At 43.8% G+C, this 25,397-nt stretch overlaps 2 protein-coding genes across 3 annotated transcripts in view; one reads left to right on the plus strand and one right to left on the minus strand.

Annotated features, from left to right (window-relative positions):
• Positions 1-168: 168 nt before the first annotated feature.
• On the minus strand, positions 169-24,548 carry TPMT (thiopurine S-methyltransferase). 2 transcript variants are annotated; one of them, XM_044259553.1, is made up of 9 exons: positions 24,490-24,548; positions 19,660-19,842; positions 18,004-18,096; positions 12,847-12,979; positions 9,762-9,814; positions 9,062-9,136; positions 5,200-5,285; positions 1,775-1,819; positions 169-623 (listed from the first exon to the last, which is right to left on the minus strand). In XM_044259553.1, the coding sequence occupies exons 2-9, from the start codon at positions 19,797-19,799 to the stop codon at positions 511-513; spliced, it is 738 nt and encodes a 245-aa protein (XP_044115488.1). In that variant the 5' UTR covers positions 19,800-19,842; positions 24,490-24,548; the 3' UTR covers positions 169-510. The 2 variants fall into 2 exon arrangements, with proteins under 2 accessions (XP_044115488.1, XP_044115480.1); XM_044259545.1 differs by lacking the exons at positions 169-623; positions 1,775-1,819 and adding an exon at positions 4,467-4,978.
• Positions 22,275-25,397, plus strand: part of KDM1B (lysine demethylase 1B) — a 58,609-nt gene continuing 55,486 nt past the window's right edge. The window contains exons 1-2 of the mRNA XM_044251658.1: positions 22,275-22,295; positions 24,368-24,544. Coding sequence (XP_044107593.1) covers positions 22,275-22,295; positions 24,368-24,544 — 198 coding nt within the window. The remainder of the gene's footprint in view (positions 22,296-24,367; positions 24,545-25,397) is intronic.

The following is a 25,397-nucleotide window of genomic DNA, read 5'->3' on the forward strand; positions in this document are numbered from 1 at the left end:
ACGCGGGGCTCGATCATGACCTGAGCTGTAGGCAGAGGCCTCAACCCACTGAGCCACCCAGGCGCCCCTAAAAGATTTTTAAAGTAATCCCCACACCCAACGTAGGGCTTGAACTCATGACTCTGAGATCAAGATTCACATAGTTCCACCAACTGAGACAGCTGGGAGCCCCTTTAGTTTTTAATTTATTTAAATTATACAACACAAGCTGGTTGTAAAAAATTTCTTGCAATCTGTAAGTAAAACAGGTATATTCTTTGACCCCCTCCAATTACACTTTCCTTTCTAAAGGTAGCTACTTTACCAATTTAGTTGTATTCTTTTCTATAAAGTTACACACATTTGTGAGCAAAGATCTGTGATGTGATTTATAAACACATTTGTGAGCAAAGATCTGTGATGTGATTTATAAACAACCTTTTTCAAGAGCCATCAGTATAGTTTCTTGCCTTAGCATAACCGTCAGCTGCCCCAAAACATGTTGATATCACTTGTTTTTACTTGTCTCATTTACTTTTCCGTACATAGATACAACTTTTCAACAATGTAGTCAATTCCCCAACTTTTATGTAGTTCTTCGAAAACATCAACCTTCTCAAGGCAATGAATGTTGCATAATGAGCCTATAACAAGAAGAAAGGGAAACAAGCGAAATCGTTAATGAAGAAGGCATTAGAGGGGCACTTGAGTGGCTCATTTGGTCGAGCATCTCATTCTTGATCTTGGCTCAGGTCACGATCACAGACAGGGTCGTGGGATCGAGCCCCCTGTCAGGCTCCGCACTCAGCATGGAGTCTACCCGTTCCTCGTCCTCTGTTCCTCTCCCTGCTTGCACTCACTCTCTCAAATAAATATGTAAAATCTTAAAAAAAAAAAAAAATGTGGGGCACCTGGGTGGCTCAGTGGGTTAAGCCTCTGCCTTCAGCTCGGGTCATGGTCCCAGGGTCCTAGGATCAAGCCCTGCATGGGGCTCTCTGCTCAGCAGGAAGCCTGCTTCTCCCTCTCCCACTCTCCCTGCTTGTGTTCCCTCTCTCGCTGTCAAATAAATAAATAAATAATCTTAAAAAAAAAAAAAAAAGAATGCAATTGCGGATCTTCTAAAAACTCATCAAATCATTTTATAAAAGTAGTGTTACTGAAGATTTTTCTTTATTTTTTTTAAAGTTTTATTTAAGGGAATCTCTACACCCAATGTAAGGCTCAAACTCATGACCCTGAGATCAAGGGTCAGATACTTTTCCAACGGAACCAGCCACGTGCCCCTCTTTTTTTTTTTTTCTTTTTTAAGAACTTATTTTTTAAGGTTTTATTTATTTGACAGAGACAGTGAGCAAGAGAGAGAGAGAATAGTGAGTGGGGGAGGAGGGAGAAGCAGGCTCCCCGCTGAGCAGGCAGGACCCTGGGATCAGGACCTGAGCCAAAGGCAGGCCCTTAATCAACTGAGCCACCCAGGTGCCCCCACCCCCGACTTTGTTTTTAATGAAAATGGGGAAACGCTAAAGGCAAACGGACCTCTGTATTGCTATTACCACTTAGAACTCCTAAGACCCAAATGAAACACACATTCTGTCTGGAAGAATCCAAATGCCTCTCACACAAAAGCACAACCACTTAGCTAAAAGGCGTATGACAGAGATCAGTCCCTTTTCTGGGATAAAATATTCTTCAGTAAAATGGTTTCTGCCTTCCAGATTTTATAGACTTCCAGAGACGAATCGGTGGTAACAGATCAAACGGCTAATTGTTGACTTTATTTAAAATATAAATAACTTACCAAATAATTTTTTGACTTCAGCATCCGGAACGTAAAATGGTGGGCCTAGGTAAAAGAGAAAGCAGGTGAAGACGAATTTTTGCAGATCTAATTCTAGAGAGAAATTCTCAGGGCCCACTGCTCAGCTGATTTCTGGGATTTAGGTAGAATTATTCCATACTCAGCTTAATTCTTGGGTTGGTAAGGATGTGACCGATTCCTCTGCTACTTCCTTTGCATGTGTCATACCGAAGAAGTAGACGGGCTTACCCAGGGGGATGCCAGTGTTGGGTGCCCATCTCCAACTTACATGACATGGCTGGGCCAGCCATGGGACTTGGGATCTTTTTAAATTTTTTTCCTTTCTCAAGTTTTTAAAATTTTTTTAAAGACTTTATTTATTTATCTGACAGAGAGAGAGAGAGAGAGATCACCAGTAGGCAGAGAGGCAGGCATAGGGAGAGGGAAGCAGGCTCCCTGCTGAGCAGAGAGCCCGATGCGGGGCTTGAACCCAGGACCCTGAGATCAGGACCTGAGCCCAAGGCAGAGGCTTAACCCACTGAGCCACCCAGGCGCCCCCTTTCTCAAATTTTTATTTAAATTCCAGTTAGTGGGACGCCTGGGTGGCTCAGTTGGTTAAGCAGCTGCCTTCGGCTCAGGTCATGATCCCAGCGTCCTGGGATCGAGTCCCGCATCGGGCTCCTTGCTCGGCAGGGAGCCTGCTTCTCCCTCTGCCTCTGCCTGCCATTCTGTCTGCCTGTGCTTGCTCTCTCGCCCTCTCTCTCTGATAAATAAATAAAATCTTTAAAAAAAAAAATTCCAGTTAGTAAATATGCAGAGTAATATTCAGGTGTAGAATTTAGTGATTCATCATTTCCCTATAACACCCAGTGCTAATCACAAGTGCCTTACTTAATAGCCATCACTCATCCCACCAGCATTGCCTCACTTCCACTTCCCCTCTGGTAACCCTTATTTGTTCTCACAGTTAAAAGTCTGTTTCCTGGTTTCTCTCTCTCTCTCTCTCTCTTTTTTTTGCCCCATATGTTCATCTGTTTTGTTTCTTAAATTCCACATAAGAGCGAAATCATATGGTATTTATCCTTCTTTAACTTATTTTGCTTTGCATTGTATCTCTAGCTCCATGAACACTGTTGCACATGGCAAGATTTCACTTTTTTATGGCTGAGTAATATTCCATCCTTTATCTACATACCACATCTTCTTTATCCATTTATCACTCGATGAACATTTGGGATTTGGGTTCTTTCCAGAGTTTGGCTGTTGTACATAATGCTGCAATAAACATCGGGGTGCATGTATCCCTTTGAATCGGTATTTTTGTATTCTTTGGGTAAATACCGAATAGTACAGTTGCTGGGCTGTAGGGCAGTTTTATTTTTAACTTTTTTGGGCACCTCCGTACTGTTTTCCAGAGTGCCTACATGAGTCTGCATTCCCTCCAACGGTGCATTCCCTTTCTCTGCATCTTCGCCGACACCTGTTGTTTGATGTGTTGTTAATTTTGGCCATTCTGACAAGGCATGTGAAGTGATATTTCATCTTGGTTTTGATTTGTATTCCCCTGATGCTGAGTGATGTTGAGCATCTTTTCCTGTGTCTGTTGGCCATCTCTATGTCTTCTTTGGAAAAATGTCTATTCATGTCTTCTGCCTTTTCCTTAACAGGATTATTTAATTTGGGGGGTGTTCAGTTCTATAAGTTCTTTATAGATTTTGGATACTAACCCTTTATCAGCTGTGTCATTTGCAAGTATCTTCTCCCATTCCAAAGGTTGCCTTTTAGTTTTGTTGATGTTTCTCCTTTGCTGTGCAGAAGCTTTTTATCTTGCTGAAGCCCCAATAGTTCGTTTTTGCTTTTGTTTCCCTTAAGAGACGCACGTAGTAAGAAGTTGCTACGGTCAGTGTCAAAGAAGTTACTGTCTGTGTTCTCTTTTAGGATTTTTATGGTTTCAGGTCTCACATATAGATCGTTTATCCATTTTGAATTTATTTTTGCGTATAGAAAGTGGTCCAGTTTCATTCTTTTGCATGCTGCTGTCTAGTTTTAGGGACTTGGGAATTTTAAAATCAGAATGAAGTTCATTAACAAATTCCTTGGCATTTCCTTCATCTTCTGGAGTTTTGCTTTCCGGTGACTCCTACACTCAATCACTCTCTACACATCCCTCCCACTTTGCTGCAGGCCATTTACTTTAAAGAAAATTTAGCTTCTGCTCCTTTCAAGAGCTATTCTGAATTCCAGCCCCAGACAGAGCCTGTTGTGTTTTCTGCCCACAAGCCCTGCGTTAAGCTTCCTGTTCAGGAATGGAATTTAAATCAGATTAGCAGGGTTGAGGTCTGTCTCCATTAATTTCCATTTCCATCTGATTGTTCCAGACTTAATTATGGACACTAGGGCTCATCTTTTAATGAGCTTTTAAGATCTGATTTACTCAAACAGAAAAAAAAAAAAAAAAAAAGAGCCTATGTAATTATTTATAAAAAGCCGCATTTTATTTTATTTTATTTTTTTAATGTATTTATTTTTTTTGACAGAGAGAAATCACAAGTAGATGGAGAGGCAGGCAGAGAGAGAGAGAGGGAAGCAGGCTCCCTGCTGAGCAGAGAGCCCGACGCGGGACTCGATCCCAGGACCCTGAGATCATGACCTGAGCCGAAGGCAGCGGCTTAACCCACTGAGCCACCCAGGCGCCCCTAAAAAGCCGCATTTTAAAAAAAATTTAAAAACTGTTAAAAAATCAAAAAGGTGATTTTTACAATAAAAGTCTATGTATTTGGTTTTCACTTCTTCCTGGAAATAAAAGATCAGTCATGGCAAAGGTTAAGCCTACAACGTTGAAACCCATCAAAAGGAATCCAGAAGAAAACCTCACTTTGATGAGTTCAAAACAACGATCATTATTAAAGAATGCAATAAATTGTAAAATTTCAGCAGTAAAAAGCCATAATAGTGCGGGGATTTTTCTGCACACTTCCTATCACCGTACATCCATGTCTCACCCGTTGTCCTAGAGGCGGTGCGTGTGTGTGTGTGTGTTTGCGGGCGTGCACCTAACACGTCCCCCACGGCAGGGATGAAACATACAGGCTATATTCAAGCCGGGCAAATCGTCTCTCTTCCTCCTACTCCAGAGTTCATGAGACCTCGCTTTTGTATTAGGGCCATCCATTTCTCCCTGTCTTGTATCGTCTGAGCTAGGAACCGTAAACGGAACGGAAGACAAGAAAAACGTGTATCAAGTGGGAAGAGGGAAAAAAGGTTTATAGTTTCCATTTACCCAAACCAGACTTTTCTTCCTGGGTAAAAAAAAGCAGTATTCTTCCTGTGATCTAAATTTGGAGCCAGTGGTGCTATCCGTGTTATAGAATTAAATCAGGAAATGAGGCAACATCTTAGAAAAAGAAAAACAAAAGAAACTTTACCTGCGTATTTAGTGGGATCATAAGAAAGAATAGCCAAGAGGTAGTGAAACCCTTTCCTCGTTAGGGACAGCACGACATCCACATAGCTGAAAAGAACACAACAGGGTAAGGGGTTACATTTCTCCATAAAGGCAAAGCCTGCCGGGGGTGAGTGGCAGGGAGGGAAACCAGGTTCATGGCCCTCTGCATTACTGAGTTTCATTCTCGTAACAAGGCCCTGAAGTCAATTCACATCCTAAATGTCAGAAAGAGTCAGCAAATTCCGTCACCTGCCTTTGCTGGGCACGAGTAAAGACAGGACTCAAACGGGGGTGGGCTTCCGGAGCCCATCAGACCAGAAGATGTCACCTATAGCCAAGCAGAGACTCCTTCCAGCCTGATGCGGGTCTCTGGACACACACACACAGCACTAAAGCTCTGGGGCAGGGCGTCCCGGACCAGGCTGGGAGCCTGCCTCTCCCTCTGCCTCTGCCCCTCCCCCATGCTCATGAGTGGGCTCTCTCTCTCAGTAAATAAATAAAATCTTTAAAAGAAAAACCTTAACTTTCTGATTGTTGGTCTTAAGAAGAAGGAAGAAGTGGGGCACTAGGGTGGCTCAGTCTGTTAAGCAAATGACTCTAGGTCTCACTTAGGTCATGATGTCAGGGTCGGGAGACTGAGCCCCGTGTTGGTTTCCCCCCTCAGTTCTGCTTGAGGCTCTCTCTCTCTCCCTATGCCCCCCCCCCCCCGCTCACACTCTGTCTCTCTCAAAATGAAAAAATAAGTCTTTAAAAAAAAAAAGAGGAGGAAGTGCCGTCCCCATGAAGGTGATCAGTCAGACTGGTTTGGCCGGGTGTCCTGGGACTGACACACTTCCTTCCCTCTGGAATGCAGACTTTCTCAACCATTTTCCAAAAAATTCAGAAAAATGAGAGAGGTTTGCCCCAGTGATTTATGTCAAGCCAGAGAGCTGAAGGGCCCCGCAGCAAACAGCTCAGGACTTGCCTGTGTGCCGTCAAAGCAGGTATTAACGACAGGAATGAGATACAGTTCGAACATGCGAAGTACCAGGACGAAGATAAAGAAACGTATTTTTCTGCTGGCTTGACAGAAGCTGTTATTCTGGTAATGAAGGCCAACGTGTTCTCAGGTGTGCTTGGGGCTGTGCTCACACACACACACACACACACACACACACACACACACGGCTGGGCTTCGAGAAAAGAGAGAGGAGGAACCAGGGAGGACACAGAGACTGTGGCTAAGCCAGAACTGAACGCCTTAAACAAGACTTCTAGGTGGGTCTCACGACTCGTTGTGGTACCACTTAGATGGCCTTTATGTCTAGGACAGAGGAGGTGGTCGTGGCTGGTAGGAAACAGGGGATTTCCTTCGCTTTGAGTCTAGTCGTCTTTCGTTCATTTATTTGACAAGTGTTTGTTTAGCTCCTACTATGTGCTAGACATAGACGGTGCCAGCTGAGGGGGGGAATTAGACAGTGTGCCTGGTCTGCCCTTCGAGTGAGCTCTGTGACTTCCAGTTTGCTCTCCTCCCTGTGGATTTGAGCCCACAAATCAATGCCCCTGCAAGGACTAATCAAAGACAAGGATAAACATCATCAGGGAAAGGGAAACACCAACAAGGGTAGACATCCAGCAGATATGGGTTCAGTGGACATACGTGGTGTTTTATATTTTTTAATTATTTTTTATTTTTTTTTTTATTATTTTTTAAAGATTTTATTTATTTATTTGACAGAGAGAAATCACAGGTAGATGGACAGGCAGGCAGAGAGAGAGAGAGGAGGAAGCAGGCTCCCTGCTGAGCAGAGAGCCCGATGCGGGACTCGATCCCAGGACCCTGAGATCATGACCTGAGCCGAAGGCAGCGGCTTAACCCACTGAGCCACCCAGGTGCCCCCATACGTGGTGTTTTATGGAAACAAAGCTGCATGGGATACCGTGAGTTGCCAAAGCACATGGACGTCACACAAGAAATGCAAAGCAGATGTTGAAATGTGATGTGGATGTCCAGGTGAAGACCAGAGCTGGAAATAGAACAAGGAGAAAGGCAGGTACCAGCCACGATTTGTTCCATCATTTCCCTAACATGGGCACAGTGTGTATTTAGAACATGGCAGGAACTTAGTACATGTTTGTTGAATGACTGAATGAAAGTAACAGAATTGAAGGGCTCAAGAAAGAAGCAAGGGTAAGGGACAGGCAGACACAAGCAAATGCTGAGGATGGTCCCTTAGGGAATGATGGCCTCTAGGTGTGTGAGGAAGGGGAAGCTTCCAGAAGGAGGAGAAAGAGGAGGGGTGGCGACAGAAAGAAAAAGGAACACGGGAGTGTGAATTATCACTGAAGGAAAATATATATTAAGAAAATGTGTGCGGCTCTTGGGTAGCTCAGTGAGTTAAGTGTCCGACTCTTGAGCTCAGCTCAGGTCCTGATATCAAGGTTGTCAGTTCAAGCCCTGCGTTGGGCTCCAGGCTGGGTGTGGAGCCTCCTTAAAAAAAGAAAAAAAGAAAAAAAAAAGAGGAAAGAAAAGAAAATGTGGCATGAGGGGCACATGGCTGGCGGGCTCCATCAGTAGAGCAGGGGACCCTTGATCTTGGGGCTGTGAGTTCAAGCCCCACATTGGGGTGGAGATTACTTAAAATCTTTAAGGAAAAAAAAGAAAATGTGGCATGGTCTTCTTAAGATTAGGTTTGGCAATCGGCTTGACTCATGAAATAATTAATTTTTTAAAAAAGATTTTATTTATTTATTTGACAGAGAGAAATCACAAGTGGACGGAGAGGCAGGCAGAGAGAGAGAGAGAGAAGGAAGCAGGCTCCCTGCTGAGCAGAGAGCCCGATGCGGGACTTGATCCCAGGACCCTGAGATCATGACCTGAGCTGAAGGCAGCGGCTTAACCCACTGAGCCACCCAGGCGCCCGAAATAATTAATTTTTAAGGAATAAAAATTTTATTTCACTGAGGTGGATGCAAGCCTTTGGACATGTGTTAAGAGCTGGCCTCCATCCCACGATATAATTCAACATTTATATGCTCTCTCCAAGTAAGTACGTGAGTGATATTTGGATTGGAAAGTACCTAGGAGTGGCCATGTTTTAGTCCGTATGCTTTCTCATGTTTTAATTTTATTTTCTTGTAAGAGTAAGTTCGGTAAGAATGGTCAAAAACATCAGTAACCAAAGCTCTGACATAATGGCAGCTAATACTCAGACAGCTATGGAGAATAGCCAGGCACTTTGCAGATCCGTCCTTCGGGAGTGTGGGCTTCGACCAAACTCCCTGGGTCTGAGTCTGGATTTTGTCGCGTGCCAGCTGCCTGACTTCGGTCAAGCAACGTGATCTCTTTGACCATAACTCAAGCCCCATGCTGGGCTCCACGCTCCATCCTTCCCCATCTGTAAAATGGGAACAATGGGGCATATGTCCCACAGGGTTGTTTGGTCGATTGAAGCTGTTGATAGAGTGTTTCAAGCAATGCCTGTCACATGGCAAGTGCCCCAGACAGGTGCCAGGTGAGGTCAGTGGAAGGGGGGGGTAGGGCAGGTGGGGGCCCTATTAGCAGACACTCCGCCATCTTGCAGAGGAGTCAACAGAGACCTTGAGTACTTGGATCAAGGCAACACAGCTTGGAAGTGACAGAGCCACAAGTCTGCACCAACTCCCCATGGCCACAGCCAAATCCTATCCTTTTTACACAAAGATGGTACTTAATTTAGGTCTTCTAATTCCAGATACAAGAAGCTGTTGCAAACTAGTGGAAGTCTTAACTGATTTTCTGGAGCTCACGAAAAGGACAGCACGTTAAATGAAGAAGGCCCAAAAGGGAAAGCCAGCGTCATTAAAGAAACCAAATTACTAACCGCTCACGATCGCCTGGGTTCACAGCAACTAATGCTCCTCTATCCCAGATCCGGTCAAATTTGCCAATATTGGCTCTAGCAGGAAGAAAAAGAAACAGAAATACATCTTACATAAGAAAAAAACTGAGTCTCGAACAAGCAGCACAGCGTCCCTAGCGGCGCGTGTTGGTATTGCACCAGCTGTCAAGGGATCCAGATCTCTGGCTGAGTTCCCCGCTTCTGCAGGGATGCGTGAATGTGGGTGTGAGGAGCTCCTTCCAGCTTTAGGAGCCGGTGGCAGTAGCCTCCCCCTTCTGCTCTGACTTGGGAGTGCAGAGGAGAGCTACAGGGCAATCTGTGACAACCTGCTCCCAGGCTCCCGAGGAAGCACCAGGGCCTTTCAGGAGGTAGGACCACTTTCTACACTTCGAAAGTCCTTTCTGTAACCGATCAGGTGTGAAGCGAAGACACTGTTTTGCTCTTCCTTCCTTCCCCCGCCCAGCCTGGAGTCATAACAATGTTCTCCATATTTTGGAAGCTATCAAGGACGAAGCTATCAAGTGTGCAGACATGGTGGGCTGTGGTCCGAAGAAGTACGGGCCGGAGACTCCCACCCATGCTACCCCAACTGGGCGAGGGTCAGCAAAAGCCCCCCGTTCCCCCAGCACTGCCTGGCGAGCACTCAGGGCATTCAAAGTACAGACGTAGCATTCAGTCCTACCTGGGAAGATCAAAAAGGTTGCAACAGTACAACGAAATGTTCCCTTTAGAGCTCTGTAATGAAAGTCAAGGAAAAAAAAAAGCTGTTTAGTTAGGAGCTACCTGGGTGGTTAAGGAAAGATAAGAGGGGAAAGGCATAGCAAAGGTGGTGGGGAGAGAATATGGAGGGAAACATGAAGAATACAATTGTAGCAAGGAATTTTTTTTAATGGGAAATAAAATAAGGCCTTACTATAAATAATTTTTTATAAACAGCGCTGTGTTTTTTACTTTCGTTGCGTTTGTTTGGTTAGTTGGGGTTTGGGTTTTTTTTTTTTTTTTTTAAAGATTTTATTTATTTATCTGACAGAGAGAAATCACAAGTAGATGGAGAGGCAGGCAGAGAGAAAGAGGGAAGCAGGCTCCCTGCCGAGCAGAGAGCCTGATGCGGGACTCGATCCCAGGACCCTGAGATCATGACCTGAGCCAAAGGCAGCGGCTCAACCCACTGGGCCACCCAGGTGCCCGGGGTTTTTGTTTTTTGTTTTTTGTTTTTGGCCTGTCTGAGGTTCTCTGGGATCCACTCAAAGAGAAAAATCATAGAGAGGTTAAACCTGAAGATGAGTTAGCAATTATTTGGGGGGCTTGTTCGTTTTAGTGATATTGACTTTAGCAGAATCCTGATATTTTGACACTCTTAAAGGTAAACAAACGAGTTAACCAATGACCAGGCAGGCTGATAGAGGAAGGTCAGATACTTTGAAAGGCATTTGTGCAAAGTACAGTTGTGTGGATTCCTGGCTTTTCTCTCTTTCATTCATCGGCTTGTGGGTGTTTATTGCCTGAGCCCTAGAACCACCCTGGGTTCTAGGAAGGGGGTGCGGATCTGACGCGGGCTCTGCCCGCAGTGAGGACAGCCTAGTAAAGCAGAGAGGTGAGGGCAGGAGATGCATTAAGGACCGGATGGCCTGGGCTGTTCTGGTTGCATGCCCGGGAACGTGGGGACTCAGAAGATGGAGCGGGGAGCTGCCCAGGGAGCGTCTGCTAACATTACAGGGGGGAGGGGGGCTGGGAGTGCAGTCCAGGGGCATAAAGGGACATGGATTCTGCTGGGTCCAGGGGATGTGAGAAGCCTGGGGGCTGGGGGCTGGGTGAAGGGCAAGGAAGGAGAGGCCAGGACATGCACGTGTTGGATCGTATTCTGAACTGAGGCACCAACAGTGGTTTACAAGTTGAGGAAAGGTCTCTGAAGGCCATTCTGGAAGCACTGTGGGGGTCCACCCAGGGGGGCGGGCGAGGTGGCAGAGAGCACAGCTGGTGAGTCTCAACTCTGGGGAGCTTTAAACAGCATTGATGCTGAGCCCCCCACCCCCTTGTGATTCTGATTTGATGGGCGTGGGGTGAGCCCTGGGACCCGCAGTTTTGTAAGAGCCACAGGAGGCCTTTGCACACGGGCCCCCCGAGGCTGAGAACCACTGCTCCAGGACTGGCGTCTTTGGACTGAGTTAATTCCTGGGAAGATTTGAGAACAGGGTGGAAGGAAGCTGTACAATAAAGTACTATTAAGCCTCCTACTGACCTGCAATTAGTTTCAATATTTAGAAAACAGAGTACCTTGTGAGAGATTGAATGTACCAACGGACGATGGCCAGACCCTGTCGGACTAGAGAGCTTGGACTGACTGCAGCAGCCAGCCTGGGAAGCCAAGCCACAGTCTCTGCTCGATGACATGTCCGTGACTGCCTCCCTAAATTTCATCACCTTTCCCTCTTCCAACCCAGGATTAACCAGAGAAAGCCAAATACAGCCCCCAAACCAATCCCACAGGATGCCCCCTCTCTTTAGCTCACGTCTGCCTCCCTGGTGTCCGCAGCCTCCAAATGGCCTCCCTGTGGTTTCCAGCACGAAGCTCTCCCACCCCCTGCCTGCCTCTGAGCTTTTTCAGAAGCTGGCCCCTCCAAGAAAACCAAAAACCAAAAACAAAAAAACGGCCTTGCTTGTTCTCATTTGAGTGGTCTTTAATTCCCACATTCTTACCCCAAGCAGGCAAAGGTCTGGCTCATTGTGATCACAGGATGAAGACAACTCCCAGATCGATCACTTCCAGCCCAAACGCCACCCACGGCCCCCCAGACAGAAAGCCATTTGCCACCTACACCTTCGCCATTCCATCGTTCTCTTAAACTCATCCATTTTCTTTTTAAGTGATTTCTGTGCCTAGCATGGGGCTGGAACTCACAATCTGGAGATGTAGAGTTTCGTGCTGTAGCCGCTGAGCCAGCCAGGGGCCCCAAACTCATCATCCTGAGAACAAAACTCATTTTCTCTTCCCCTTCAGCTTGTTTCTCTTTTACTCTCCGCGGTCCATTCCAGGCATCTGGGCTGGAGAGGCAAACTCAGCTCCCCCTTCATCCCCAGTCAGTTAATCTGAAATCCTGCCCATTTGACATCCTAAACATTGCTTTGATCTGCCTGTCCCTCTATATGCCCTGTGGCCCTCTGAGAGCTGTTGCCTGGACCTCCGCTCACAGCTCCCCATCTGGTCTCTCTTCCTTGAGGCTGCAAGGAAGGTTTGTCTCAAAAGAAAAATCCAGCCGAGTCCTGCTCTTCCTTAAAATCTTTACCGCTCAGAATGAAGGACCAGCCTCCCAGGGGATCTGAGACCATGCCTGGCTCCTTGTTGCTCCCATTTTACCCTGTGTCTTTACGCTTAGCTCTGTGTATGACAAAGAGCTTTCCTCTGTGTTTTTCTTCTCTCCTAAGCGAAGAGATTCTTTAGGGCATGGACTGTGTTTTTATCTCTTCAGTGTCTTACGCAGGGTGTGGCACAAGACATTCTCAGAAATGCCTGTTTATAAATTTAAAAAATCAAACAAACACAAACCAAAACCATGAGTATAGACAGACTTTGATATCAGCTGTTGTATACATTTGTGCGTGTCTGGCGATTACCTATCTTTTTCAGCCCTAGCTCCTTAAACTCTGTAATGTCCCGGTGAATCCGTGTGGGAAAGAGGAGTCATGTGACACTTGTCTAATAACCCATGCTAAGAAAAACCTTTCTTATGGGGATATGGAAATCGGTATTTACCAAAAACAAGACAGACCTTGAAAACTTTGGCTCCAGGAATTTCCGTGATGGGTTCTTCTGAGTAAGAAAGATTCTGCTCTGTAAAAAATTCCCGTATCCCAAGTTCACTGATTTCCACACCTACGACACTGTGTCCTAGGTCTGCAAACCTGCATGAAATCATATATTTACACTTACATTTTTCTTCCAAATACAGTACTAAATAAAAGGGTATATCCCTATAAACTTTCATTTCCCTTAACTTTAAGGGATTTGTATGAATTTGGGGCCATAGGGTTTCACAGAACTTGTAGAGAAGTGGATCTATTTATTCTGAAACTTACTAGTACATGGAATTCTGAGAAACTGACTTATATGACTTCAGGAAAAATTAAAAATTTGGAAAACTAATACCTTAAAATGTTGATCTTCTTACAAATGGGTTTGATTAGAAGAGTTTCTAATTTAAAAGCATCCTATGGGATTTTTTAAAAAGACTTTTGTTTATTTGAGAGAGAGCACAAACTGGGGGAGAGACAAAGGGAGAGGGGGAAGCAGGCTCCTGTTTGAGCAGGAAGCCTGACATGGGGTGTGATCCCAGGACCCTGAGATCATGACCTGAGCCGAAGGCAGGCGCCCAACCGACTGAGCCACCCAGGCTCCCTGTATCCTGTGGATTAGAAATGCTTTTCAGTTTCTCTAAATCAGCCCTGCCCTTCTAAACTCTCTGTGCTGATAGAGGTGTCTGCACCTGTACCATCCAATCCAGCAGCCAACCACATTGGCTAGTGGCACTGGAAATGTGGCTATTGTGATTTAGTTTATTGGTTTTTTTTTTTTTTAAGATTTTATTTATTTATTTGACAGAGAGAAAACACAAGTAGGCAGAGAGGCAGACAGAGAGAGGGGGCGGTAAGCAGGCTCCCCGCTGAGCAGGGAGCCCGATATGGGGCTCAATCCCAGGACCCTGAGATCGTGACCTGAGCCGAAGGCAAAGTCTTAACCCACTGAGCCACCCAGGAGCCCCTAGTTTATTGTTTTGTTTATTTTTTAAAAAGACTTTATTTGAGAGTGTGCATATATGCCAAGAGTGGGGGGCGGGGGAGAAAGGGCTGAGGGAGAAGGAGAATCTCAAGCAGGCTCTGGGCTCAGTGGGGCTCCATCTCTTGACCCCCGAGATCATGACCTGAGCCAACATTCAGAGTCAGAGGTTCAATGAACTGAGCCACCCAGGTACCCCCAGTGTGACTTAGTTTAAACTGAAATAGCTACATGAGGCTAGTAGCAGCCGTGCTGGAGAATAGGGCTGTAGGACATTAGCATCCATTTTTACAATCTTACAATTTCTATTTACCGACAATAAACACTATCCAGAAATTTATCTAACTGCCATTTGCAAATAACTTGTGTTTTCCTGGTAAGCTTTATAATTACAGAAGCCACAGTTATGGGATCGTGGACTCCAGAGGAAATAGTGTTAGCGACACAGCACTGATTTTTGTCAAATTAAATAAACACAGTCAGTTCTGCTATAATGCAACATAGGCATCCCTAAAAATCACTATGTTATGCAAAATCAAGCCATAAAAATCAAAAGGTTTATGGGGAAAAGGGAGGGTGGAGCACAATATTGAAAAACTCTGTCACAGAGGAATATTACTCAGCCATAAAAAAGAATGAAATCTTACCATGTGTGACAACAGGAATGGACTTAGAGGGCATTACACTCTATGAAGTAAGTTAAACAGAGAAAGACAGATACTGTATGGTCTCACTTGTGTGTGGAATCTAACAAAAGAAAAAACCCAACCAAGCTCATGGATCCAGAGAACAGACTGGTGGTTGCCGGAGGTGGGCGTTGGGGGTGGTCAAAACAAGCAAAGGGGGGTCAAAATTCCCAGTTATGAAATAAATAAGCCCCATGGGGATGTAATGCCCTGCTTGGTGACTACAGTTAATAATATTTGAAAGTTGCTAAGGGAGTAGATCTTAAAGTCCGCATCACAAGAAAAAAAAGTTCTGTAAGTACAGATTTACAAATACTAAATCATTATCTTATACACCTGAAACTAACACAATGTTATATGTCAATTATGCTTTAATTTGATTTTTAAAAAATATTTTATTTATTTATTTGACAGAGAGATCACAGGTAGGCAGAGAGGCAGGCAGAGAGAGGGCAGGGAGCAGGCTCCCTACTTAGCAGAGAGCCCGATGCGGGGCTTGATCTCAGGACCCTGAGATCATGACCTGAGCTGAAGCCAGAGGCTTAACCCTCTGAGTCACCCAGGCGCCCCTAATTTAAAATTTTTTAAAAAGCTGTTACACATTTGCCATCACTTGTCTCTGTGAATCAGGATTTTCTCAAAAATATATGGTTACACTTTAGAAGTAACCTTAATAAATAATACATAAGGGGGAAAAACCCCCCAAAACCCTGCCAGTGCCACATTAAAAAGAGGAAAGAGAGGGGGCGCCTGGCTGGCTCCGTTGGTAGAGCATATGACTCTTGATCTCTGGGTTGTGAGTTCAAGCCCCATGTTGGGGCATGTTTATTTTAAAATAAAATCTTAAAAAAAAAGAGAGCTCCAGAAACCTAACAGAAATGGTAGTAGGGTATTTTAACAGTGTTAAATGGTTACAAAATATATAAATACCCCAGAGTGTTGGTGGGGCTGCAGCTTGTTAGTTACTGTGCACTGTAGGGGGTAGGGGGGATATTACTGGGAGGTTCGGTGGCTGGGAGGGGCTCACAGCACACAGATCAGCCTAGGTGTCCAGGAGCTGCTGGAGGAGGGTGCCGGGGAGGGTCCTGTCCCTTCACACTAGGCTGCATTCATCTGCGTGTGGTTTTCTGCTCTTACCTCAAGCTTCTTGCACACAAAATGACACATAAGCGAATGTGAAATTCACATCATGCTCAAGTTGTCCCCTGACTTATCAATGCAGTCCGACTGAAGTTAGCATTTTCAAAACAAGAGGTAGAGGGGAACTGATTGTACCTCTTGCCCACACAAGGCTATCACTTTCATCAAGGTCAGAGCATAAACTGTTTACAGTTCTAAAATAGACACATTAATAACTAGCCTAAATTTGTAAGTTAACATACAGGGAATATCTTTTAATGTCTTATTTTATTATTTACTTATTTATTAAATAATCAAGTTTTTTATTTTGTTAAGTAGGCTCTACACCCAATGTGGGGTTCGAACTTATGACCGTGAGAGCGAGGGCTGCATGCTTTTCCAGCTCAGTTAGCCAAATGCCTCCACTTGAGGACAATTTAGTATTTTTTAATTCTCTATACGAAGTTACCCAGACTGGCTGTGAGGATTTTTTTTTTTTTTTTTGAGATTTTATTTATTTATGTGAGAGAAAGAAAGTGAGTGAGAGAGAGAGCACAAGCAGGGGAGCAGCAGAGGCAGGCTCCCTGCTCAGCGGAGAGCCCTATGTGGGGCTCAATCCCAGGACCTCAACCGAAGGCAGACACTTAACTGCCTGAGCCACATAGGCACCCTGGCTGTGAGGATTTTTATTTACATTTGAAGATAAAAGCAGAGCCTATTAGAGACTGACACAGGCTGAATTATGTTGGACTACACTGTCCTAAGGAACAAAAAAAATAAAAACCCTAAAAAAACTTTAAAACCCCCCCCAAAACTAAAAAAAAAAAAAACCTAAGGAAAGATGTTAAACATTTTATTTTAATGCTGTTGGGTCTCATCTCATAGATAACTATGAGATTACATCTGATACGTTGACAGACCATAAGACACAGATTAGATACATAAATGGAAAAACCCTCTGATACAAAAGCTCACCTACCATTGTAATGGCTTAGTTCTGGTGTTTTTGTTACAAATGACTTTAGATCCCAAGCACATTTTGACACATGTCGACACATTTCCACAAGCACATTTGATTGTCTGTTTTATCATTCCACTTCCTAATCTTGTCTCTAAACCTCTGCTAACCCTCCATTGTTAACACTTCACAACAGAACAGTAAGACAATCTGTTTATAGAGTTAATGTTTTTCCTGCAAGTAGTTTTCAAAGAACTCTTCTAGTCCAGTGAGTCCAGGAGGTCTAAGTCTAGTGATATAGTTTAAATATTAATTTTGTGGCCAAACCAGAATCTGAGGCCACCATGGCCGTGTCCCAAACGCTCAGCTACGAGTGGAGCACGTGGGTGGGCTGCCTGTAAGAAGGCCACATCTGCCCTGGAAAACCAGCTCCAAACGCATTCGGGTTTCTCTGGGGCAGCCACCTACATTTATATAGCAAACAGAGCATTTCTAAGTTACTAGATTTTTCATATACTAATCTCTTTTATAAATACTTTGAAATGTTCTTTCCTGCCTAATGGCCAAAATTCTCAACATTCAAGCTTATAAATTAGTGGTACATCTTGGTGTGTATAATAGCATCTGCGCAGGGTACCTGGGTGGTTCAGCCGGCTAAGCATCTGCCTTCGGCTCAGGTCATGATCTCAGGGTCCTGGGATCGAGCCCCGCATGGGGCTCTCTGCTCAGCGGGGAGCCTGCTTCTCCCTCTGACCCTCCCCCTTCTCACACGCTCTCTTAAATAAATAAATAAAATCTTTTAAAAATTGAAAAAAAAAATAGTGTCCATGCATTTTCACTGCAGCTGAGTTCCATATAGAAAACGATTGCCGGGTTTGTGACTTCAGGGTAATCTGTAGTAATGGTGGCTTACTAAAGCTAATTCTCTTCACAGAGAATTACTCACAAGAATTACTTTCCTCATCACTGGTTTTATAAAATGATTCTGGAAAATAATTGCCTATGCACTTGTAGTGGGAAGGAAGAGCTACATTGAACCATGGTCTACACGTTGTCTTGCCAAAGAGTTATAATTCATTTTGAATTTTTCTGCCCACCTCCATTAAAAACATCTAAAATTAACTCAGCCAAGTTTCTAAACGACCTACAAAAATGAAACTGTATACAAAGATGTTGCAGATATAAGAGAGAAAGCTGGTCCTCTGTATCCCCTGAAACCCCACCATTGGTTCCAAACTATATATTTTTTTTTCCTTAGAAACCCAATACAGAAAGACAAGACCACACCAGTGGTTTGTGTTGGGATTTTTAAACCTATATCCTATTAAATATTCACCCAACACATTTGCCATCAAGAAAAGAAAGTGTATGAATACTTATTTGCTCTTACCATTTCATCTCAACCGCTTTTCCACAAAGAGGAAAAAATACTCTCAGTCCATTCCCGCCCTTAAGGAAAGTATCCAAATGCTTCTTTAATAGCCTGGGGAGGAAAAAAATATATTTTTTGTTTTTGTTAGCCCAGTGCATGGAGGAAAGGACTATACTCGGATGACGTCAAGTACTCATCATAAATCATCTCCCTGAATATTCCCCACAACTTTACAGAGTAGAAAACATTATTCTTCTCTCCAGTTTATATATGAAGGAAGAGGGAGGTTAAACGACTCACTTAGTCCCGTAGCTAGTGAGGAGGGAATCTGAGTTGACCCTGGGGCTTTCCTGATTAGTAACCTGAAGTTGTTTTTTCTTGTCGTTTTGGAAATTCTTTAATTTTCCGAAAGTGTATGTGTGAGAGAGACAGAGAAAGAGAGATGGCGAGCGTCTGGACTCAGCGGATTTTTCAACACGTGTTATATGGGAAGCTCTGTAAACAGGTGCCAGGGTCTCAGACCGTGAAGCTCTGAGAAGTTTAACTCTGTAGTTAATTCCCTCCGTAGAGACGTGGCTCTTCTAAGGTCACCCACATGACAAAGATAACCCATAGGATGGCTCTGGGGACATGCCCAGCTGCCCCTCAGTGTGCAGGTGTGATGATGATGACAATGACGATGATGATGTCGTCCTCTGGAAAGTCATGGCGGTTGCCTTGAGCAAGCCTGACCGCTTTACCTAGCGCTGGCCCAGATATACCGCTACTGTCCGAAGCCTTGTACTACCGATCCATTGTTCAGCATCCTAGCTCTCGTAATAACCTCTCTCAGCTTCTCCTCCGCCACCACACAGATAACACTTTGCATCTGAACACATACTGTCAGCAAGCAAAGTCAGGACACCACCACTTTTCATGGGGCACCTGGGTGGCTCTGTTATGAAACGTCTGCCTTTGGCTCAGGTCATAGTCCCCAGGTCCTGGGATGGAGCCCTGCATCAGGTCCCCTGCTCAGCGGGGAGTCTGCTTCTCCCTCTCCCTCTGGCCCTCCCCACTCATGCTCACTCCCTCTCTCTGTCAAAAAAAAAAAAAAAAAGAAAGAAAGAAAGGAAAAAGAACAAAAAAAGAACACCACTCTTCAGTATAAAGAGATATATACATAAATGCAGGCTTCCGCTGTATATATAAATATGCATGACCAATACCCAGATGCGACAGGGCCCTAAAAGAAAGATGTATTTCATAAGTCTGAGACGCCTGCACATGCAAGTCACACTTTTATTTATACACCCTGGGAAGAGAGAAGATTGCCCATCAACCTGTGATGCGGCAGAGACGCTGAAACGTGAAAAACTAAGCACGTGCTTCGTAAAAGTCGTCCAATAACAGGTCCCTATATTACTATTTCTATTTCCAAAGTCAGTTTCTTTCTTTTTTTTTTTTAATATTTTATTTATTTGACAGAGATCACGAGTAGGCAGAGAGGCAGGCAGAGAGAGAGGGGGAGGCAGGCTCCCCGCTGAGCAGAGAGCCTGATGCGGGGCTCGATCCCAGGACCCTGAGATCCTGACCTGACCTGAAGGCAGAGGCTTTAACCCACTGAGCCACCCAGGCGCCCCGCCAAAGTCAGTTTCTAATAAAGCATTTCTCTGTCATAAACTGAACATTTCTTACTTATGCCCTTGCTCCTGATGGAATCCAATTTTGCGGCTCACCCACTTTTCTTGCCATTCTTCCAGAGTCAACACTTGATCTCTCTGTACCTCCGCGTCAGGGTACTCTTTAACATCAAGGAAAGTTCTTGTACCCTCCATGGTTCCCGAGACGCCTTGCCTTCCAAGCAGAGAGCTCCAACACCTGCACCGAGAATATTCGGATCGCTGTCATTCAAGGGCATGGCAATTCTATTGATGAATGAAATACAAACCTATTGTCCTTCGCAGTCTGGCTTTTAAAATTATTTCCACATCCAAAGAAAAGCCATCTGAAAAATTACTTTTCAGTGAGTCTGATGGTAGAGGCACACCTCCTATTACATATTAGGAAGGATCTCTAAATAAATAGAATTATATCTTAATGTTAGAGTCCTTAGGACTTAAGTTTTTTAAAAGGAGAGGAGAAAAAAAAACAGAAAAAAGAAAGAAAGAAAGAAAGAGAGAGAGAGAGAGGCAGGCCACACTTTATAATTTTTGTAAGCTTAGGATTTTCTCTAGCATCTCACTCTTTAGTTTTAAACATTTCATTTCAAGCTGACTTCTTATTTTTTAGCCATTGTAATGCATATAACTGAAAGAGATTCAGAGTTGTGAAAATAGCAGCCCCCATTCGAATGAGACGGGCAACCATCTTGAACTCTCTTAGCTGAGTCTAGAAATCTAACTCTGTATCTCAGAATAGAATGCTTATTTTCTATTTTCTTGATTTTTCATTTCTAGATAACATGGAGAAATGATATCCATTTGGCTCTCCTTCAACTTCCCAACACACATGCCACCTTCTCATTTTAACCAGCCTTTCAACATAGACACAGCCTATTTATTTTCAGTTTATTTATTTACTTATTTAAGTAAGCTCTCCAACCTACGTGGGGCTCAAACTCCCAACCCCAAGATCAAGAGTCTCGTGCTCCTCTGACTACAGCCTATTTTTGATTAAATATTTGGAGTACACATGACTATGACCAGGTAAATACTATTCACAGCTAAAGCACATAGTATTCTATGATTACTTTTCCTTTTGTGCACAACTTTTTATTCTGTAGTTAACAACTGCCTTGCTTTTTCCTTCATAAAATTCCTGTGTACTTGTTACTAATTCAGCTCCAAGTTCCACCAGTTACCCCAATAACCCTATCAATACTCTCAATCTCTTTGATATCAGATATTCTACCAAATCACCCTTTTGGAGGAGACTTTCCAGAGACTTCTGACCTGGGTGCTTTTCACACCCGGTGCAGAACTAGCATTCTCTCTCTCGATCATCACCCTAAAGATTTCTTTATCTTTCGATGAATATCCTGATTCTTCTATCCTATGTTTTCCTCTTTTTTTTTTTTTTTTTTAAACTGTCCTTGCACTGGTGAAACACGACTCCCAACAGCTTTCTGAGAAAGGGGCATAGGAAAAAAGGTTTTTGTGACTTCGCATATCTTCGTACTATTCTCAATCCTTGATGTGTAGTTTTGCTGGGTATAGAATTCTTCATTAGAAATCAGTTTTTTCTCATAATTTCGAAAAAGTCATTCCATTGTCTTCTAGCTTCCAGAGATGTTTCTTAAGTTCAAAGCATTCTGATATAGTCTATGAGGCCAATATGCTTTTCTCTCTCGCAAGGCTTTTCTTTGCCCCTACTTTTTCCAATTTCATAATTCTATGCTTTCTTTTTTGTTTTCTGTTTTCCACCATTTTCCTGAGTTCTTTGAATCTGGAAGGTCATATGCCTCGATGCTAGAAAAAAATCTCGAATTATTTAGATGATTTATGTCCCTCTTTTGTTTCTATTTCTTTCTGGGACCCCTTTTATTCTGGCAGTAGAACCTCATGACGTAGTATTACAAATTTTTTTCTCATATTTTTTTTTCTATTTTCCAGCTCTTCATCTTGTTGCTCTATTTTCTCAGAGACCACCTTAATTTTTATCTTACTACCTTTCTATTAATTTTTAAATAAAATTTCTTTTTATTTGCCTTTTCTTTCCTGCCATTAAGTCTTTCATTTTCAAGAGCATATATATTTTTAAAGATTTTATTTATTTATTTGACAGAGAGATCTCACAAGCAGGCAGAGAGGCAGGCAGAGAGAGAGAGAAGAGGAAGCAGGCTCCCCGCAGAGCAGAGAGCCTGATGCGGGACCAGGATGCGAGCCCGATGTGAGCCCAGGACCCTGGGATCATGACCCGCACTGAAGGCAGAGGCTTTAACCCACTGAGCCACCCAGGCACCCTAAGAACATATTTTTTTGTTTCTGACGTTCTTTTTATATTATTTTCTTATTTCATATATAGAATGGATATATTTTCTCTTTTCTACATATACTGCTGCTTACAAGTCACTTTTCCTGTTAATTTGTCTTCTGTCTTTCTAACTACTGACTTTCCTCAAATGCCCAGAAATTATTATGATCCGCTCCTGTTTAAGAGTAGTACTGAAAAGCTGATCAGATGTTTAAGTATGTGGGTGGGCTCACTGACTATAAGCTTCATTGTAAGGATAGGAGTGGATTTCATGTGGAAACCCAGATGTCGTTATTATTATTATTATTATCATTATTGACTGGTCAGACTTTCCATAGATGGCTCTCCCAACCCCTATTGTAAGGATCAAGTCTTAGGGCCACATGAGGAAAGGACAGAAGTGAGAGAGGGTCCCAACATTCAGTTTACCTGTGTTCAACTAGTCTCCATTTTCAGTATGGTACTCGAATCCCCAGCTATATATTTGTCTCTCTCCTGTCCAGAGTCCTTACCTTCTGCAGGGGATAAAGCCTTCCCCCAAACTCTGCTGGTGCCACAAGAGACAGGCAGTTACCTTGTTGTGGGAAGTTGGGAAAAGGATCTGGGAATTTAGCCTTTTCTGAAGCAGAATTTCAAGCAATGTTTCTAGTTTCAATCATACCCTTCTACGTCCTGGAGGAAACTCTTCTAATTCCTGAGCATTTGGGGATTCTATAATGCAAAGAGGGATGTTTATTGGCTGTTCCCATTGCTAGTTTAGAATTTAGTTTTCTTCAAAATCCTTTTCCACTTGTCCATCTGCTTTCTAGATTTCAAAATTTTATTGCATTTATCTTCTCATCTGTTCTCTCTACCCTAGTGGTTTATGCTTTAAAAAACATTGTTGTTCTAGTGGGGTTTCAGGAGGGTGTGAAAATAAATATGTGGGTTTGATGTCCTATCTCTATTCCATAAGTTTGCATTTTCAAATAATTTTCTCATAGTTTCTTTTTTGCATGGGAAAATGCACACAAAGGAACTGAGGGAAAAAAAGGACGCCTAAACATAACTGCAAATCTATCTGAAGGTATGAGGAAAATGTCTGTCCTTTCAATGGGAACTCTGTAATACTAAGGACAGTATAACTTGATTAATTCTAACATTCCCTTTGAATCAGTGAAACTGATTTGGTTTAGATTATACTAGCATGCTATTATAGGCAGATCTAATTTAATGATTTATCAGAGAATTGCACACATCACCTACAAGCAGGCATTTCAGGAAAAGTTCCCTTTACTACAAAATTTGGTTCCAGGGGGCTTAGGAGTTAAGGTGAAGCCTCCCCCCCCTTTGGGAACATAAATTCTCTTCTTTGAAAATATTTGTCAATAAATGCTTTTGCAAGGTCCTGTTGATGTCAGGAGGTGACTCTCAGTTATCTGACAGGTCAGAGCAAAGTCTCTGATTATATTTTTTTATTTTTTTTTAAAGATTTTATTTATTTATTTGACAGACAAAGATTACAAGTAGGCAGAGAGGCAGGCAGAGAGAGAGAGAGGAGAAAGCAGGCTCCCCACTGAGCAGAGAGCCTGATGAGGGGCTCGATCCCAGAACCCTGGGATCATGACCTGAGCTGAAAGCAGAGGCTTTAACCCACTGAGCCACCCAGGCATCCCCAAGTCTCTGATTATATTGAGCAGGGGAAAGCGAAAGTTACAGTTTTTCCATCTACATCTTCAGCCAGAGACTTTGGAACCTGAGCTCAAGGAGTCATAAAGCAGTTCTCTACTTAAAACAAAAGGGAAGCATAATTTCAACACAGAGCCAGGGCAATCTGAAATTAGACAATTTTATCCCTTTCACACAAACTAGAAATGTAAGTTAACATCATGTACATAACTTAACCACTTCTTAGCTTTTTGAGAGAAAGATAAAGCTTCTTTCTATAAAAAGCTAAAGGTGCAAGTTCTAAGAATCAGGAAAGACAAAGTTTACAGCTGTTCCTATCCATACACGGAAGGAGCAGATGTGCTAGTTTGGCCCCCTAAGTCCTCTTTCGATGGAATCTCAAGTCTGCTTTCCTCTCTCACTTAAAAAAACAAAACAAAACACATGTTTCTGCTTTAGATTTATTTTTAAATGTTGTCAAATTGAATAATAACTTCTCTAAAGTGCGCAGATTTTGAGTACGGCTCAATGAATTTTTAGATATGCATACACGTGCCTAACAACCTTGGAGCAAGATGAAATATTCACAGCACCCCGGTTCCCACTCCCCCACCCCCGCCCCCAGAGCATCACTCACTATTTAGCAAGTACTTCTCTTATCTTAAAAACCACTAATACAGAACAATGCTTGGGGGGGCGCTTTAAATCATGAACTCAGAAAAGTCATTCATTGCTCGACCTTGTTATTCCCAGATCCCATTCTGCTTCCTGAACCCCATTTCAGGGCGCGGATTGCCGGGCTGCCCACGCTCATCAGGACGCCCCAGTCCGGAATCCGATCCCAGGCTCGCACCTGGGAAGTCGTACCAACTCTCCCGCGCCCTCTCTGCGCCCCGGGAAGCCTACCTCGCGCGCCGCCAGCAGCCTGCAGCTGGTTCCGGAACCGCCGCCGGCCCCCAGGGTCCGGCCCGCGCGCCCCGCCCCCGCCCCGCCCTCGGGCCCGCCCCCTCCTCGTGCTGGGCTTGGCGTCGTTCACAGGAATGCGGACTTCAGCGTGTAGCCGGTTGGCGGCTGTTGGCAGGTTACTTGCTGCCATCCCTTTTCGAGGGCTTTTTTTTTTTTAAAGAAAAATATTGAATGACGTCACTCTTTTTCTAAAATTATTCAGCTTTTGGGAGCACCTGGCTGGGTCAGTCAGAAGAGTCTGCCACTCCTGACCTTGGGGTTGTGAGCAGCCCCGTGCTGTGTACAGAGAGGACTTGAATAAACACATGAACTTGGGGGCGCCTGGGTGGCTCAGTGGGTTAAAGCCTTTGCCTTCGGCTCAGGTCATGATCCCAGGGTCCTGGGATCGAGCCCTGCATCGGGCTTTCTGCTCAGCAGGGAGCCTGCTTCCTCCTTTCTCTCTGCCTGCCTCTCTGCCTACTTGTGATCTCTGTCTGTCCAAAAAATAAATAAGATCTTTAAAAAAGAATACATAAACTTAAAAAAAATAAAATTATTCCATTTTTTTTTAAACTGCAGTGCTGAAAGGATGTGACTGCTCTAATTAAAGAAAGAATAGTCTTGGGGTGCTTAGGTGGCTCAGTTGGTGAAAGGTCTGCCTTCTTGATGTCAGTGTCCCTGCTCGGCGGGGAGTCTGTTTCTCCCTCTCCACCACCACACCGCCCCCCCAACTCATGCGCGCGCTCTCTCTCTAGTAAATAAATCTTTTTTTTTTTTTTTAAAGATTTTTTATTTATTTGACAGACAAGTAGGCAGAGAAGCAGGCAGAGAGAGAGAGAGAGAGAGAGAGAGGAGGAGGCAGGATCCCC

This window comes from Neovison vison, chromosome 1, assembly GCF_020171115.1.
Source record: "Neovison vison isolate M4711 chromosome 1, ASM_NN_V1, whole genome shotgun sequence".
Lineage (NCBI taxonomy): Eukaryota > Metazoa > Chordata > Mammalia > Carnivora > Mustelidae > Neogale > Neogale vison.